At 40.2% G+C, this 17,789-nt stretch overlaps 1 protein-coding gene across 4 annotated transcripts in view; it reads left to right on the top strand.

The window, feature by feature from the left end:
- The window catches only part of MAPK8 (mitogen-activated protein kinase 8), a 50,986-nt gene that overhangs the window by 17,318 nt on the left and 15,879 nt on the right, over window positions 1-17,789 (top strand). For all 4 annotated transcript variants that reach the window (XM_054163965.1, XM_054163964.1, XM_054163966.1 and 1 more), the window contains exons 2-5: window positions 10,953-11,120; window positions 12,962-13,091; window positions 14,324-14,382; window positions 14,546-14,684. In XM_054163965.1, coding sequence (XP_054019940.1) covers window positions 10,999-11,120; window positions 12,962-13,091; window positions 14,324-14,382; window positions 14,546-14,684 — 450 coding nt within the window. In that variant the 5' untranslated portion in view covers window positions 10,953-10,998. The remainder of the gene's footprint in view (window positions 1-10,952; window positions 11,121-12,961; window positions 13,092-14,323; window positions 14,383-14,545; window positions 14,685-17,789) is intronic.

Here is a 17,789-nt window from a genome sequence, read left to right as displayed (position 1 = left end):
TTGCAATGTCCCTTACCTGCGCCCCAGGTAGAGAGCAGACCACCCTGTGGGATGGGTCGGGACGACATATGGGTCCCTCAGTACCCCCCAGGAGAGAGTCCCCAACAACTATAACCCTTCTCCTTTTCTTTGTGGAGCCGGTCGTTATAGCTGGTAGTGGCCGCTTGGCCTTAGGCTTGGCCTTAGGCTGCTCCCTGGAGCTGGTCGTTACAGCTGGCGGGGACCGCTTGGCCTTGATCTCCCCTCTGGATGGCTGCTCCTCAGCCCTCTCATCCCCACCGCCCTCAGCCCGCAGGGCCTCATACTTATTATGCAAGGGCAGCGGAGGGGGAGGAGATGGCCGGGGTGGATTTCTCTTGCCACCCTTGGCAGGGACTTGTGTCCATCCCTCTCCGTTTTCAGGGGCCCGTCCCTCAGCAGGGGAGATCTGCAGAGCCTTCTCCCACAAGTCTAACTCCCTTTCACTTTCCCTTATTGACCTTAGCCTAGACACCTCCTCTTTCAGCTCGGCCACTTCATCCTTCAGCTCAGCCACCAGGCTGAGGAGAAAGTTCACCTGTTCACACCTGACACAGGTGTCCTCACCCTCTCCCTCTATTCCAACTGCCAGGCTGAAGCACTCTCTGCAGCTGGCAGCCTGGACTCCAGCATGCTGGAGAAACAACTCTGTCTGGGTAGATGCTGTTTTTCTACCCTTGGTCCGAGTAATGACCATGGTGCAACGTGTGGGTGAAAACCAAAATTTTTTTTTTTTTTTTTTTTTTTTTTTTTTTTTTTTCCTCCCAAGCAGTCGAAAGGCTCTCGGCTACCGAGCCAAAATGGCGCCGCGCGCACAGCCCGCCCGGGATTTAAATCTCCCGCGGCTGACGTCAGGCACTAGCTCCCGTGCACGCTCGCGAGAGCACGAGCCCGCCTCAATCCCTGCCCCCGAGGAGTCCTCCCGACCCGCTAAACCCCGAAAGCAAGGCAAAAAGCCGAGCAGAAACTCACAAAGCGAGCGGTGCTGTCCCGAAGGAGCGGTTCTGACCGGCTACCGAGCCAAAATGGATGGAACAAGGTCTTTGACAGAGAGGCCTCTTAAGTCTTTCAAAGACATTTATCAGCCTGGCAGTGATGTGTGCTGAACCACTGAGGTAATTTGTTAATATAAATAGCCCTTATTATATTCTCTTTAAGTTTTCATTTTGCTATCGTGTACTCAAAAGTTGTTTTTGCTTTAAAGCCATATTTATTTTTCTAAACCAAACTTGTGATATTTTCTGAAATTATCATCTTTAGATGAGAAATCCATCAATTGTTAAGTGCTCAGCAGGCTTTTGGAAATCAAGAAATGGTCGTTGAATTTTTTGTATTTTAAAAAAACAACCCACAGCAAAACCCAACAAACTATTAAAAACTCCCATAGTAGTCTTAAAGTTTAGAAAAACCAATGGCCTCTTAAATCTCTTGTCTTGAGGCAACTGAAGTGACTTACCCCTCTGTGCTTGAGCTTGACAGCAGTAGGCAAGTTGTAACAGAAAGCTAAATGTGCCCTTTTTGCAACATTAAAAAAAAAAAATTTGAAGCCATGATTATTTTTGTGCATAACTGAACAAGTTATAGTTACCTTCAGGAAACAGATGGGTTTGTTGGCTAAATTTGAGCCCTTGAAGCAGTTTTTGAAGTATATCCAAAGCTCTAACTTTGCAATATCCATTTAGTAGATGTCCAGAAACCTTTAAAACGTGACAGCTGATGTGTGCAAATCAGCTATGTGTGAGTTGTATTTTCACAAAGACATTAAGTAGAATTCATTAATGCAAGAGCTTTATGTACACTGTGCATTTGTTTAGATTTCAGTAGAAATCTGGCCAATGCTTTAAACACTTTCCCTAGGTCAGCCACAGATTCCTAGAATATTCATTTCAGTAGTGTTGTTGAATCGTCATTGACATGCAGCTTATGTCATTAAAATGTTGGTTATATTAGCAATTGGTGTGTTCATGTATGCACCCTGCCTATTCCATTTCTGTATCTCTTTGACTGTCGTGATCTTCATCTTTTGTCATCCTGCTTCTGATTAGCTACTGTAGCAATCTCTTTCCTTAATTGTACCAATTTTGCACCAGAGCCCCCAAGTCTTCAGCAGGTCTATCTTCGTATCTAAGACACTTCTTGCCCCAAAGACTATTGCTGGCTTAGTATCTGAATTGTCTGCTAAAACAGCCTATTCATGCTTGCATTTAGGAAATGATTGCTTTAGAAACCATGAACATTGAAAACAAGTCCAATACCATGCAAAGCTTGTAACTAATGATGGTTGGTTCTTGCTTAAGTTTTTTCTCTCATTTTTTTACATTTTATTCAATTTCAGCATATTAGGATATGAAAACACCTTCTCACCTTCACTTCTTCACTGCAGTGGGAACAAATAGAATATGCATAATTTCTTATACAAAAGGCTACTAAGGTATTGTGTGTTAGAGCATACAATGAATCTTGTATTTTTATTTTATGTTGTCTAGTAAAGGTATAAAACAGCAATTAATGAGCAGTCGTAGAGACTTAGTGTATGGAGCATATGTTTCTCCACCCTTTAAGTTGGCAGCATTCTAGCCAATTCTATTCCATCTCCCTAGTGGGAAAATTATCTCTTGGGTTCCATTTTGTTGTTTAAATAAAAGAGGCATCTCTTAAATGCATGCTTTTTATCAGTTTGCAATGCAGCCTTTGAAGCTTTCCTGTTAATTGTTACTATCTGTAGTGAGGGAAGAGTGCAGAAGAGGTTGTAAAATATTTTGTGCTCTTATGTAAACTGAGACATCCTTTATTCCACAAAACCTGTTCCATTTCTGTTCCTCTATGTGCCTGGAATGCATGCATTCAAGTCACTGCATGAGGGAAGTAATGTTATGCATAATTATGTGTTGTTTTTAGCATGATCTCTGATTTGAAAAGCACAGACTTGGTATCTAGTTAATTTGAAGGGTAGCAGATGTGATGACCAAGAAAACACTGTTTGATGGTGGTGCTGCACTGAAGATAAATACTCAGTTGCCTAGTTGAAAACACACGTTTTCCAATTAAGTTCTAATTGTGGATACATAAACTTGTGGTGGTTGTCTCGGGTGTGAAACCCTTACAGCCCATGTAAGCTGAGGAAGTTCTTACAACTGCCTGCTCTTTTAGCTGAACTTGTTGGGAGTCCTGTTGCAGATGAGTCTGGATTGAGTCTAAAAGCAAAGTGTGAGATTGCCCAAATTCAGTCATAATGACCCACTGGGTACGGGTCTGGTAACTGTCTCTGTACTACAAGCTGCCAAACAGAGAGGGACCTGGGGGTGCTGATTGACAGCCGCCTAAACATGAGCCAGCAGTGTGCCCAGGTGGCCAAGAAGGCCAATGGCATCCTGGCCTGCATTAGGAATAGTGTGGCTAACAGGAGCAGGGAAGTCATTGTGCCCCTGTACTCTGCATTGGTTAGGCCACACCTTGAGTACTGTGTCCAGTTCTGGGCCCCTCAGTTTAAGAAGGACATCGAGACACTTGAACGTGTCCAGAGGAGGGCAACAAGGCTGGTGAGAGGCCTTGAGCACAGCCCTATGAGGAGAGGCTGAGGGAGCTGGGATTGTTTAGCCTGGAGAAGAGGAGGCTCAGGGGTGACCTCATTGCTCTCTACAACTACCTGAAAGGTGGTTGTAGCCAGGAAGAGGTTGGTCTCTTCTCTCTAGCAACCAGCACCAGAACAAGGGGACACAGTCTCAGGCTGTGCCAGGGGAAGTTTAGGCTCAAGGTGAGGAGAAAATTCTTCACCGAGAGTCATTTGTCATTGGAATGGGCTGCCCAGGGAGGTGGTGGAGTCACCGTCCCTGGAGGTGCTCAAGAGGAGATTGGACGTGGTACTTGGTGCCATGGTCTAGTCATGAGGTCTGTGGTGACAGGTTGGACTCGATGATCTTTGAGGTCTCTTCCAACCTTGGTGATACTGTGAAGCTCCACATATCCATAAACCTCAATCTGAGCTGCAATGGTGCCAACTCTAGTTGGAGCACATTACATTTACAGTTTGGGAATGTGCTGTTGCTGTGGAGGTCTCTTTTTAGCACTGTCCAACGGTATAGATCATAGGCGTGAAAAGCATTAGATAAAAAGGAGGCTGGAATGGACATCGAGTCATCTCTCTGCCCTCTAAAGAAATCAGTTTCTACACTCTGCAAAGGCAGGTTTACCAAATATATTTCTGTTATGTACAGAATTCTGCATTTTGAGTTTTTTGTCTTATCTGTGTCATAAATCCATCTTGCCAGGTTTTTAATGCACCTTCATTAGGAAGTTTTAAAGTGAAAGCTGTGTGAGCAAAGGATTGGCTCCTGTCTTTCCCACTTTACCTTTCTCTCCCCAAATCCTCTGTTTCTCTGATGTATTTAGGCTGTAGAGGAAAAATATTTTAATGTATACTGTTCATACATGGTCTTGTGTCTTGATAAATAGAGTGCTTTCTACATGAGAGGCAGTCTCATATTAATATTAAGTCACAGCATCATCCTGTAGTCAAGTTTATATGGGACAGTCTTGCTGAGAAATCTAAGGTACATGCCTGCCTTTGAACAGAAGAAAATAGTAGATGTTTGCACGTTTGTTTATAAACATTGATGTATGTGATTTCTTTTAGTCTAAAATCTCACTCTGTTTTAAATGTGCATATTTTAAAGCTGAGTGAAGAAATTTGATCAATCTTCATTGTCAGCAGTAGTGGAGGAGGAGGAGAATGGGGCATCAATGAAACATATTTTTAAATGTCCACAGTTCTAAACTGTTAGCCATAACACTTTCACAGATAGATGCTACTTGTCTTTTCAAGGAACTACTAATGACAACCTTCAGAATTAGTAAGCTAATACACCAAACTGCATCATACTGTCTTGGGGTTTGGTTTTGGAGTAGCATTTTCTTGAGTAATTGCAGGCTGCCACTAAAACATTGCCGTGGACTGAAATTTGCTTAGGCAAGGTATTTTCAAGGAAATGCGGAATAGATAATGTGTGAGAGGAAATGGAAGTGCTGTGGGATTCTTCTCCTGCTGAAAGCTGACAGCATTCTGGCAAGGTGACAGTTAATGGGACAAATGTATTATTAGTTTCCTCATTAGTAATAGAAATCTGGAATCTTCATCCTGCCTTTCTTTCCATATGTGCTCCTGCAAAAATGCAAGGAAATGGAACAAAATGTCAAATTTCGGGCAGGCAAGTTTATCTGATAGAGCTTAATCATGTTTTAATGAAAAACATTGCAGGCATACATTGTGTCAGAAGCTTGAAAGTCTGACAGTTCCTGAATTTAATATTTAGTTTAATATTTAAAGACTAAGACTTTTGGTGCTGTGGATCTTTGAAGATAGACTTCATAAGACTCATCACCAGTAAATTAGCAGATAGGATGAAATGAAGTCTTTGGCTTTCTTCTGGATGCTGTGTTTGGAAGGCTGGACAATACCAGCCGCTTCTAAGAATACCAGGCGCTTCTGAGGCTGCTTTCATGAGAGATGAAGAGACGGGGACCACAGTGGATTCAGAGCTAAGTGGGGAAAAAAGCACTGGAAGTAAGCTTGCTCATAAAATGAGAGGCTTATGCTTTCCATGGTTAATGGACAAAACTGTGTAGATGTTGTAAGAGACTTTGAGATGTGGGGTACAGAAGAGATGGACATCAAGGCAAATTCATGCTGAGGAAGCTATATTGGCCAGATGAAATGCCAGAGGGATGGAGGAAAGGGTATGTATGTTCTGTGACCTCTGTGGTGTGCTATTTGTGCTGATCCAAGTGCCTTTTGTCCAAGTGGATGATTTACACCCCATAATAACTCACCATACAAAATGTGCAAGAAATGGCTTTTCTGAGAACTGACTCCAGTTCTTCTCAAGCTCATTAAGTCAATTCTGTGCTTCAGGAGCATGCATGTGAAATGAAGAAGTAGATGATGCCTCTTGATAACACAGTGGAGGCTGATAGTTTTTGATGGGGCTGCAAAAAAAGGAATGATAATTCAGGTGCAAGTGAAGATACTCCTCCTGTCTCACTCCAGGATACCTTTACCTCCTTCTCATTTAGTTGTTCTTGCTTGCCTATTGCTGTTTATATAATCTTTCTCTCCTATCTATGGTCTGGGGATGCTTTGAATTCTTTCTCTGCTTCGGTCCTTGTTACAAGCCTACACTTACCATGTATGTCACAAATCTCATGTCAAGCTTATGAGTGCCGACCTCATGGATAATGGGAAAGGAACCGCTTATGGTTCTGGTTGTTTGTGCTTGAGCATATGTTTAGCTAGATGAAAAATTTTAAGGTTTGTTTCTAAGTTGTGCAACAGACTGATATATGTGTTCAGCTAACTGCTGTGATATCATCATCCTTCTCATGTTTTGAACTGTGCTGACCATCAGGACTCTGAATAATGATAAACAAGAATAGCCTAATCCAAAGTAGACTTCTGGGCTTTTTTTGTGCACATTGAGATACAAGACACAGCACTGCATATATTAGTCCTTAAGAGTAAAACATTAAATTTGGAATGGTGCTTTAGAGTTGCCCTATGCAGATGTGTATTGAAGTGGTTCCCAGCTATATCTGAGTGTTTGTTTTTATTCCATTTTGACTGCTTTTTTACTCTTGTATTACATTCTGACTTGAAATTTCTCAGAAGTTAAACATTTTTCCTACTACTTTTTCTTTCCCAGAAAGCAGTCTTCTTTTAAATAGTGCCTTAGTGCAAGTACAGAAGTTTGGTTTTGCTGTGTGTAAGAGCAGGGCTGTTTGCTTTTACTTGCTTCTTGCTGTAAGACAGACATGGGGTGCAGAGGAGATGGACAGTCTTTACACTGCTAAATCCTTCTCTCCAGTCTTGCTCTTTACTCATTTCCTAGGACTTGGAAATACTGCCAAGTAGTGGTCTGAGAAACTATCAGTTATCAGTCAGATGTATGGGTCAAGGATATCACAGTATCACTAAGGTTGGAAGAGACCTCAAAGATCATCGAGTCCAGCCTGTCACCACAGACCCCACGACTAGACCATGGCACCAAGTGCCACGTCCAATCCCCTCTTGAACACCTCCAGGGACAGTGACTCCACCACCTCCCTGGGCAGCCCATTCCAATGACGAATGACTCTCGGTGAAGAACTTTCTCCTCACCTCGAGCCTAAACTTCCCCTGGCACAGCTTGAGACTGTGTCCCCTTGTTCTGGTGCTGGTTGCTAGAGAGAAGAGACCAACCCCTTCCTGGCCCACAACCACCTTTCAGGTAGTTGTAGAGAGCAATGAGGTCACCCCTGAGCCTCCTCTTCTCCAGGCTAAACAATCCCAGCTCCCTCAGCCTCTCATAGGGCTTGTGCTCAAGGCCTCTCCCCAGCCTTGTTGCCCTCCTCTGGACACGTTCAAGTGTCTCGATGTCCTTCTTAAACTGAGGGGCCCAGAACTGGACACAGTACTCAAGGTGTGGCCTAACCAATGCAGAGTACAGGGGCACAATGACTTCCCTGCTCCTGTTGGCCTCACTATTCCTAATGCAGGCCAGGATGCCATTGGCCTTCTTGGCCACTTGGGCACACTGCTGGCTCATGTTTAGGCGGCTGTCAATCAGCACCCCCAGGTAGCAGGGGGATCTGCTCAGATCTCTTACCAGAATGCCCACAGCTTTTGTAAGGACATCTGTTTTAAGGAAGAGTTATTTAACAAATTTTATGACTATAGGGGAAGTATTCACTGACATTGCACTTTATTTCATTAATAGTTAAATACATACTCTGGCACTTGAAAACTGCAATTTTTCAGCTTCAGATACAGTGCTGTGTAGACTGTTCAGTATTATTCAGATATAATGTGCTGTGTGTTTTCTAACATTTTGGAGAGTCCAGTAGTAGAGAAAACCTTTAAACCATAATCTGATAGTGCTTTTAAATAATGCACTTTTTTTTCCCCTGGTTTATTTCATTATTCTTTCCTTTTCGGGGGGGTTCGCTTGGTTTTTTGCTTGGTTTTTTTGTGTCTGAGATTAGTTGGTGAATTTTTCAGCAGAGTAGAGGCACATTTAATTATGTCTGATTGTCACTGAATCATGTCCCTTAAGTCATTATCTTTTTTTAGATAATCATTGTAATTAAACCATTGACAGCAGGAGTTTGTATTTTGTGTGGAATTGATAGGAATGTAAAAATTCTTTGGACCAGAACTTCAGACTTTAACTCTTACACTGTAGCACATTTCAGGGCATTTTGCTTTAGGAATCTGTGTTGGAGTAGGTTCTCTTTTAAAACCTTTTGAATAACTAAAAAAAATGCAGGTATCTTAAATGTTTAATGTAAATGGCTTTTGCCTGTTGAAGCAGGTGTTTTATCTTTTTTTTTAAACCTAAGAATAAGCAAAGCAAATTTTATATTTTAAAAGTACTATTATGAATTTTAAAGTGGTTAATAAATACAAATTTCTCCATACCAATTGTCACACATTTTACAGTAGTGAATATACAAGCAAGCGAGAAAGCTTTAAGGCCATAAATATTAGTTGATAAAGCCATGTATAGTATCCTTGTAAAATGTGTTATTGTGAAGTAATTATTTTCTAAAACAATACTTCTGTCAAGATCCTATTTGCTTTATTTCACCTTTTGATCCTGTGAAACTTACCAAATGGAAAGAAAATGTAATTAAACAGTTGGCTTTGTCTATTCCAAATATTGATTGTTAAATGGAAAGTTGTCAACATTCATCTGAAAACCTTGGATGGAGAGGAGCAGTCCTTCCTGCATTGGTTTCGGAGAAATTATTCAAAGTGAAGTATGAAACTTTCATTATCTTGATGCTTATACCAAAGAGCAGAGTTCTATCTCTTAAGCTGTTCTAGCTAATCCTACATTAAGTATCACTGTGTCTTAGTACAGTTTTAGTGGATAAAGTCAATAGTGTGGGTTTTTTTTCTCAGCTGATGAACAGATATAAGATTGTCTTCATTCTTCATTCTTTTTCTGATTAAAAATTTTGTTTGGCTGATTTCATACCTTCCACGATAAACTTTCTCCTAATTCAAGGATTGTTCTGGTCATTGAGTATTTGTTGGGCATCTTTATACCAAAACTTTGTGAGCACATCTCTGAAGAAAGTGTTGAGAAATAGTCCAGAAATAGAGCGGATGGGGACGAAAGAGCTGGGGTTGGTGTTACGTATTGCGAAGAAATTGAACTTAGACTCCTTCCAGTAAGCCTGCCTCCATCTCATAGAGCTACCCTTTACAGTCTAGATCCTTAGCTTATATAGACTTGTTTTTTTCCTTCTAGGCAACAGTTCTTGTCAAGTTATGCCTTCCCTGTCAGTTGGAGAAGGAAGCCTTTAACAATATTGCTGCTAGGTCGATGCAAGTTACTTTGTCATTGAGTTAAGCGTTTGTGACAGAGACTTATCTTGACACTATTTTGGAAAAGGAGCTTGTTCAATGGGTGTTTCTTTTGAGATAAATTTGACTAAGGTCGTGCATTTTTAATTTACAATATACCAAATAGCTAAAGGTGTGTCCTTTTTAGAACTTCAGGGTGATTTTTATTGCGCCTCTGTAGCTGAAATGAATCCAGGTTAGCTAGTTGAAACTGGAGTTTGGTAATTTTACAGACTTTTTTTTAAACAAAGAATTCTACTTGTACCAGATTTGTGATTATTTGTGGAGGGCACATTTGCACTGTCCATGCTTTCAAATCTCTGCTTTAAATTTAAGAACTGTATGGAAGCTAAGCATCTTTTTGGAGCTGTTGAATAACATGGGAAAATGTGCCTTTAGTTAGTAATAATGGAAGACAGCATGCTATTGCTCCTGAAGAAATGCCTTAATTTCTTTTAGCCAAACAGGACTCTGCACTACTGGACATCTGTTACAAAACCCAAGCAAAAGAAAATTAAAATTGCACAATTAACATCAAAACCCAGGAAATGATACAGTAAAAAACATTTAAATTTTTTTTCTCCTTCATTTGTTAATGTGGGGGGGTTTGGTGGAATATACATCCCGTTTTACAGTATCACTAAGGTTGGAAGAGAACCCAAGGATCATCGAGTCCAACCTGTCTCCACAGACCTCATGACTAGACCATGGCACCAAGTGCCACGTCCAATCTCCTCTTGAACACCTCCAGGGACGGTGACTCCACCACCTCCCTGGGCAGCACATTCCAATGATGAATGACTCGCTCAGTGAAGAACTTTCTCTTCACCTCGAGTCTAAACCTCCCCTGGTGCAGCTTGAGACTGTGTCCCCTTGTTCTGGTGCTGGTTGCCTGGGAGAAGAGACCAACCCCCTCCTGGCTACAACCACCTTTTCTTAATCTTATTCTTTTTTTCTACCCCTGATGATTAATTTGTTCTTAGGAGCTAGTATCAGGGATCTCTGTCAAGACCAGTTTTCATTTTCTGGCCTAGCTTTTGACTCTGTGTTTCACCATCAGTGACAGATGTTCCTTGCAGTTGTGACCAAGAGTGCTTTGTTAATTGCTGTATCTGGAAGACTTGTTTGTTTTGTGACTCTTGTGCTTACAGAGTCAGGGAACAGTTTAGGTTGGAAGGGGCCTCTGGACAGTATTTGGTTCAAATTGTTCCCTTGCTGCATATCTGTTTGTGTGTGAAGGGATGGTATTACACTTGGAGCTCTCTGGATGATACGCATGTTCCTGCCTTTTTATCTGTCATTGTAGCCTAAGATTTTTGGTACCATGCATTCATTTTTTATTTTTCTCTTTCTTTTGCCCTTCTGGAATCCTGCTTGAGGAACACTGCTAAAAATAAACCGTTTCAGACACATGCCATCTCATTGCTGTGGACCTTAAAAACAACATACATTTGGGACTTAGAGGGAAACATCTTCTATATATTACGAGTTTGCCTTTTGTCACATTACATACAGTTGCAAAGTCTTAGTTTTTCAAATTGTATTTCCTTAGAGATCAGAAGCAAATTTGGATGAAGCAATCTAACTAAGCTGCCGTCATGAGCAGAAGCAAGCGTGACAACAATTTCTACAGTGTTGAAATTGGAGACTCTACTTTCACTGTATTGAAACGATATCAAAACTTAAAACCAATAGGATCAGGAGCACAAGGGATAGTATGGTAAGATTTCTTTAAAATTTTAATTTAATTTTAGATTCTTCTAGTAGAATTTTGAGTCCTTTAACTGATGTGTGTTACTGAGTAGAAGTGTGATGAGCTACCTTTTGTGTGCACATTGCAATAGTAATTGTTGACTGTTTTCCTCTGCAAGGGCTGTTGCTTTTCACCTGTGTCCCTCCTGCTCAAATTGATGCCCTTCTGTGCAAATTCAGCCAGCTGTGCTGTGTCCCATAAATTAGTGAGGGCAGGGAAGACCTGGATATAGAAACTAATCCTAATCCCAAGGCACGTTGATTATAGTGAAACAAAACACAGATGTTCTATATAGTGTTTGCTATTTGTAAATGCTTTTACTTCTTGAAATGACCTAAGAGCCTGTTTCAGTTAGTTTCATAATCTGATTAGTCCCTGATACCTATTAATGAGCATTTGTGATGCTGAACTCATTATGATGTGTAAATACCTGATGCAGTTTAGGGAAGTATTTAATTCTTTGAGTGGGACCTCTGCTGTGTGGACTGAAGCATCCAGTTCATTTAAGATTGGTGACATGTAGTGGCTATAGCCTCTGTTTCTTGTGCAGTGACACTGCCTCAAAGATAAATGTTGGTTTAAGCTTCATCTGGATTTTTTTTTTAATGGTCAAGAGAAGATGTAGAGAGGGATGCTTTGATTCCCCTTAAGAGGAGGACAGGAGTGCTGATGTGGTTAAAGCTTGCCCATGTCTCCAGCTGATGGGTATGATTCTTGTGATCTGGATTGCAGTTTTTGTGTCATTTCTTTAAAAAGCACATCCGGCTTTATTTGGAGGAATATTAAGGAGACAGCCTAAAGGCCATATCTAATGCTGAAACAGACTAGGGATACCATTGTGTATGGGGGGATGCAGAAATTACTGGTGTACGTTGTTCCAATTTTTCCTTTCTGTTATAGTTACTAAAGGTTTTGATGTTGTTTAAAAAAATAATCATTCAAGATTATATTCTATATTGACAACACACTTTTCAAAGTAGCTAGTTGGATTTAGTAGATCTGACTGTTTACTGGCAGATGTTCTTCTTAGGTTTGAGTACCACTCTAGATAAGAGACAAGACGACAGTATTTTCCCTGCTGAAGGTGTTTTAGTAAACCGATAAATACTTCCTGTATCTGTGTGATAGTCAGCCCTTGTATTGCCTCGAACAGGAAACAAAATCCTTGCCTTCCTGTCTTGGAAATCTGATCTGTATGGGAGCTGTCCCTAGTGACAGTCTTTATTAATTAAGCAGCCTGTGTCACTGAATCATATAACAGTCTTTGTCTGCAGACAAAATGTTATTCTTTCTTTCTTTTACCAAGTAAAACCCAGTGACACCAAGATTTTAATGCTTTGCTGACTTTTTTTTTTGTTTCATCTCTATGTTGCTGCTCTCATTCTCATGAGACTATTAAGCAACTTTGTAAGTGAAAGCATGAGACCTTCATATAACCTACTTTTCCTCTCTTCTCCATCTCTTTTACTGTGGAAGGCTTTACATACAATTGGTGTATTTTCTTGGTGTTTTTGATCTTTTGGAAGTGGCCTGTTCTTGAGTGCCAAGAGCTCAGTATCTTTAGCAAGATGTTTTAGAAAGCAGAGGTCCTGTATTATTTTGTGGAGGTTGTCCTGTCTTCATACTATGAAGCTGGGAAACATTTCTAAATTTTGAATCATTCAGCATACAAGGGCACTTTGCTTCCTAAAACATTGACTAATACTGGAAATTGGTTTATTTGTAGACATGAACAGGGTATCTGAAAAATATGGTAACTGTCACAGCTTGAAGGACCTGAGATGTAATAATTTTATTTTTAACTACAGTGCAGCTTATGATGCCATCCTTGAACGAAATGTTGCAATCAAGAAGTTAAGTCGACCATTTCAGAACCAAACCCATGCTAAAAGAGCCTACAGAGAACTTGTTCTTATGAAGTGTGTTAATCATAAAAATGTGAGTGCAATGTCCTGTTTTAAGTGTTACAAAGTTTACTAGGTGATTCTTTGTAAAAGTTGAAATCATTGCTTCAGAGGATGGTGTCCTCTGCAGATTAGAGATTTTTCGTTGCATGGTTGTACCTCCATGATGAGTACAGAAGGATCTTTCAGAGTGTTTATTATTGACTAGTTTTAATACATGACTAATCTTTCAGTACTCCCTTCAAACCTAGGAAGGGAGTCAATGTTAACATTGCTACATTTTACAAGCTGCTGGGAAATAGGAATACCCTGAGTGGTAAGTGCATCCTTGTTTCTGCTGCTCTTGCTAGACAAATAGGAGAAACAAGGCTGTAATAATTTACGGGATTTTTCCTGGTTCATGAATGAGTTAGGAATCTTGTGTTGTTGCAGCAGGAACTGTCTGATACTTATGAAGCTGAGATGTAGACCAGATCATAGAAATGGGAAGAGAAGTGATAAATTTATCAGGGGTGAACTGTAGAAAGCTGGTGGTTTTCTTCCTTTAGAGAGAGCTGTGTGCAGTTTTCCTCATCTTCCCTTTTAATCCCCCTCCAGCAGTAAGATAAAAATCACCCTGGCTGATATGGAAGGAGAGAGTGATACTGTGAGTTACTGTGGCTTTTAGCTACTTGGGAAACTTTTGTATGTTTTCTAAGACAGAGATACTTTATGTGTGGGTTCTTTGATGGAAATTCACCTAACAGCATAATTTGTATGATGCTAACTTATTGCAAGTCTCTCCCTTGAAAAGCAGTAGCTTGACCTATTTCTGTACATCCCATCCTTTCTTAGCATCTGGGAATTGTTCTGAAGCAGCTCTAAGAATCTGTTTTTCTCATTGGGTGGAGTTGTTGCTTCCTCTTTGTCAATGGCAAAGAGCTGTCTCCTAGGCAGTCTTTGTTAGTTTTTAACATTTTTTTTCCTTCATATGCAATAAAAACCTTGTCAGCTCTCTTCAAAAGTAGGAGGCAGGGAAAGACTGACTAGCTGCCTTAGATTTTGAGTATCATCTTGTTAATGCACACAGAGTATCTCTGGATAAGTAGGAAAAGTACTCCTCCTAAGATCATTAGTGTCTGTTGCAGCATGTTAGGCCCAGTTGAGCCACTGGGCATTTGTACTGGGAGGTTTGCATCAGAATACTGAGCATTAGCTTTGAAATGTTGACTTTGCCGCTTCGCTGTCGCTTTGGTGCAATTATACTTCCTCTCCTGCTTTTTACAGATAATCGGCCTGCTGAATGTGTTCACACCACAAAAATCCCTGGAAGAATTTCAAGATGTGTAAGTGTGGTTTGAACTAAAGCTGAGAATTCATTTAAAAAATATTCACACAGAAAGATGACCAAGGGAAAGAATGCAATGAAATTGCAGGATTGTCTGACAATTATTCTTCTTTTTTCCCCCTCTTTTCTTTTTTTTTTTTCTTTTGTTTGCTCATCATAAGCTACATAGTGATGGAGCTCATGGATGCAAATCTCTGCCAAGTGATTCAGATGGAGCTAGACCATGAACGAATGTCCTATCTTCTTTATCAAATGCTGTGTGGCATCAAACATCTTCATTCGGCTGGAATTATACACAGGGTAAGTGAATTTAACTGTATGTATTTTGCATTGCACTGGGTTTTTCCTGGAACATTGAAAAGAGAGGAAAAGTGCAGAAAAGGTGACCCATAGCCTGATCTATAGTCAGAGAGATTAAGCTGAAAGGAAATCATCACACTTAACCTTTTTCCAGTGTAATTCTGGAATGAACCTTTTGAGTGTTTAAATGATTTGATAATAATCTGCAGAGAGCAAATAAAGATTTTTTTGCAGTGAGTTACATTACCTCCTCTAATTCTATATAATGTTCTATTTTAGTAGTCATGGCAGGAAAAAAAATACCTGAAAGCATCTCTGCCTTTATAGTTTTGGTAACCAAACCTGAAATCTCATCTTTTGAAAGAGCTGCCCACTTATTTCCTCACTTTTAAGATATTTATTCATTACTCTGGTAGTAAGTCTCCAGACAAAAAGATGGTGGTAAAGACTTTCATACACCTGTGTGTCACAAAGCATTAATTCAGTCTGCCAGCAGGCAAAATTGACTGCTGCTTTTTAAAGGGGGTGTGTGTTGCAATCCAGGCAAGAAATTCTGAATTTAAAGTTGCCTGTACAAGTTGAACATCTTATATGTATGTGTGTATATGTGCATCTTGTCTCCCATGTAGTAAACATTGCTGAAACTGTCGAGTTATAAATTTTCAGATCTCATTTCCCCAAATAGCAGAGATTGTAAGATTGTATTTCTACAGTTCTGCATTTTTTGTTGTGATTTTTTAGAGAATTTTGATGCAGTAAATATAATTTAATGTATTCATGTGTAATACTTTCAGTCATTACTATGCAGTCTTCCTCATGGGTGTTGTACACAACAAGGCAAATCACCCACAGCAGTTCTGAGTGCTACCACAAGAATTGCTTGTCTAATTCAGTACTTCACCTCAATGTGCCTGATGTGTTGAGCAGCTTGTAGGCTGGGTCCTGTTCAGTATGCTGATTTCCTTCATGGGAACCGAGGCAATTCTTTGAGTAGAGAATACAGGTTGAAAGGTCAAAAACTTCTCATTCTGGTGAGGAGCTCAGGGAGGGAAGGTGAAGACTTCCTTCTTACATACAGTGTGCCCTAACTGCTGTTTGAAACAGAGGGGTGAAGGAAGGTAGGCAAAAGCATTGTCTGCAACCAGGCATTGCACCCTGTGCTGCTTGGTGTGCACATGGGCATGAAGACAGGTCAGGAGACTTCTTCCTTTGTTCTGGGAATGATAGGCAAAACTAGGTTACCTCACTTGCTACAGTTGTGGCATAGGATTGATATTATGCAGCTTTTTGTGTCCTAATGCACATGCCTGTGGGATTGAGATAACTTTCTGGTCTCTTCAGTACGTAGATGAGTAAGTTTAGTGCTGTGGGTTTTCCTTGGTATTTTTTATTTCTGGCAAATTGCACATTATATGGAGGTGTTAGAGTACATAATGTAAGTGTCTCTGTGAATCTTAGCACAGGCAGCAGGGAACTTCTAACGTGCTTCAAAAGCAGGCATTAAGCTTGTAGAAGTCATGAATACATGTAAATATCCATGTGTTTAGAGAAAAGTAACTACTCAGGTAGCTGTAGGGCAGGAGTAAAGACAGCTTCAAGGATAGAATTCTTTCCCCTGTAAGTATAGGTGAAGTCTTTGAAACTCTTCTTACTATGCAGTAATCCAAAGTTCAAGGGTAACTTACTCCAAAGAGACTATAGATACAATTGCTATTTAAATAGTAACATATGTATGCATGAATGCTTTTGAAGGATGTGGGTAGATACATTTCACTTGCATGTCTTCATGCTGGATTTTCAACTGACAGCTTCTTCTCAGACTTTGTTAGATGAATAAGTGTGTACAGGCAAAATATTTTCGTTACTTACCTGTATGCATTATGCCTTTGTACTTCAAGGTGTAAAGTATCAAAATCCTGTTTTTCTGTGGAACAACTTAAAACTTCAGAAGAAGAGGAAGGCATGCTTGAAAAAGGACCTATTTCATGTGGACTGATTAACTGCAATAGTAACTCTTTGTTCCTCTCAACTGGCCATCAAGCACCACTGTTCTTAATGTCTAAAGCGAGTTACTTTGAAAGTCCTTAACCAAGCTTCACTAGTGTGGCTGCCTGTGGTGTATCCTCTCTATCAATCTAGTGCACTTCTTTAGTGTCATTCAGAGTTTTAGGCTCTTTTTAGTATTAATAGTTTCACATTTTTAAACTGCATTCTCCTGCTTCTAACACAGCTGCAATAACCTCAGCATCTCAGTAACTTTTTTCAAAGCTTCCTGAGTGAGGTAAATTACAACATTCTGTATATGTGCCTGTAGCACTGAGTATTGCCTACCATTAGAAATAAGTGGGGTTTTCATAGCAATCTAGAGGCATGGAACAAGGCAGAGATCAAAGAATTTCAGACAATTTCACCTAGAAGTTGTATGGAGCATGTTTGATGGCCACATGGGTGGATAAAGATTTGATATTGTTAGAGAGTTCACTATAGCTGTGCATTGACTTTAACAGATGTTGGCAACTGAAGACTACTGTGTTCAAAACATTTTGCAGAGATGGAGTTTCCACAAGTGTAGAAGTACACATTCATTTTTATTTTGCAGACTGAGGGGAATGAATGATTAGCATTGCTGAGTTTTGCCTCACTGACTTCCTGAAGGACACAAAGGGTCTCATTAGTCTTGCCTGGAGGCTCTGAAACATTGTATTCTGCCTGATATTGAGTACATAACAAAGGTGCCTAATTATGGAAGACCTTCACACAAATCTTTAGAAAAGAAAAAGCCTACAGAAGCCATGAATTACTCTTTCCCTCTAGTGGGAGAACAGCCATAAATAATCTCTGATTTTTAGGGACTGACCTTTTACATTTTTAAGGTTAGGCAAGATATCTTCTGCTATGTATTCTGGATGCATTTATACAGCCTGACTAACTAGATCACTTTTATAGGAGCTTTTGAGTCCTTGTTTATTTAAAAGGTATGAGGTATTGGCTCTGTGTGAATTTACATGCAGTGTCAGTCAGCTTTTGACTCCATCATTTTGAAGGACAGTTCTGTATTCCAAATTACAACATGTTCCTAGATTTCATGACAACTACATGACATTT

Source organism: Dryobates pubescens, chromosome 8 (genome assembly GCF_014839835.1).
Source record: "Dryobates pubescens isolate bDryPub1 chromosome 8, bDryPub1.pri, whole genome shotgun sequence".
Classification (NCBI taxonomy): domain Eukaryota; kingdom Metazoa; phylum Chordata; class Aves; order Piciformes; family Picidae; genus Dryobates; species Dryobates pubescens.
The sequence above is the reverse complement of the archived record's forward strand: the minus strand, read 5'-3'. Positions and strand labels throughout refer to the sequence as shown.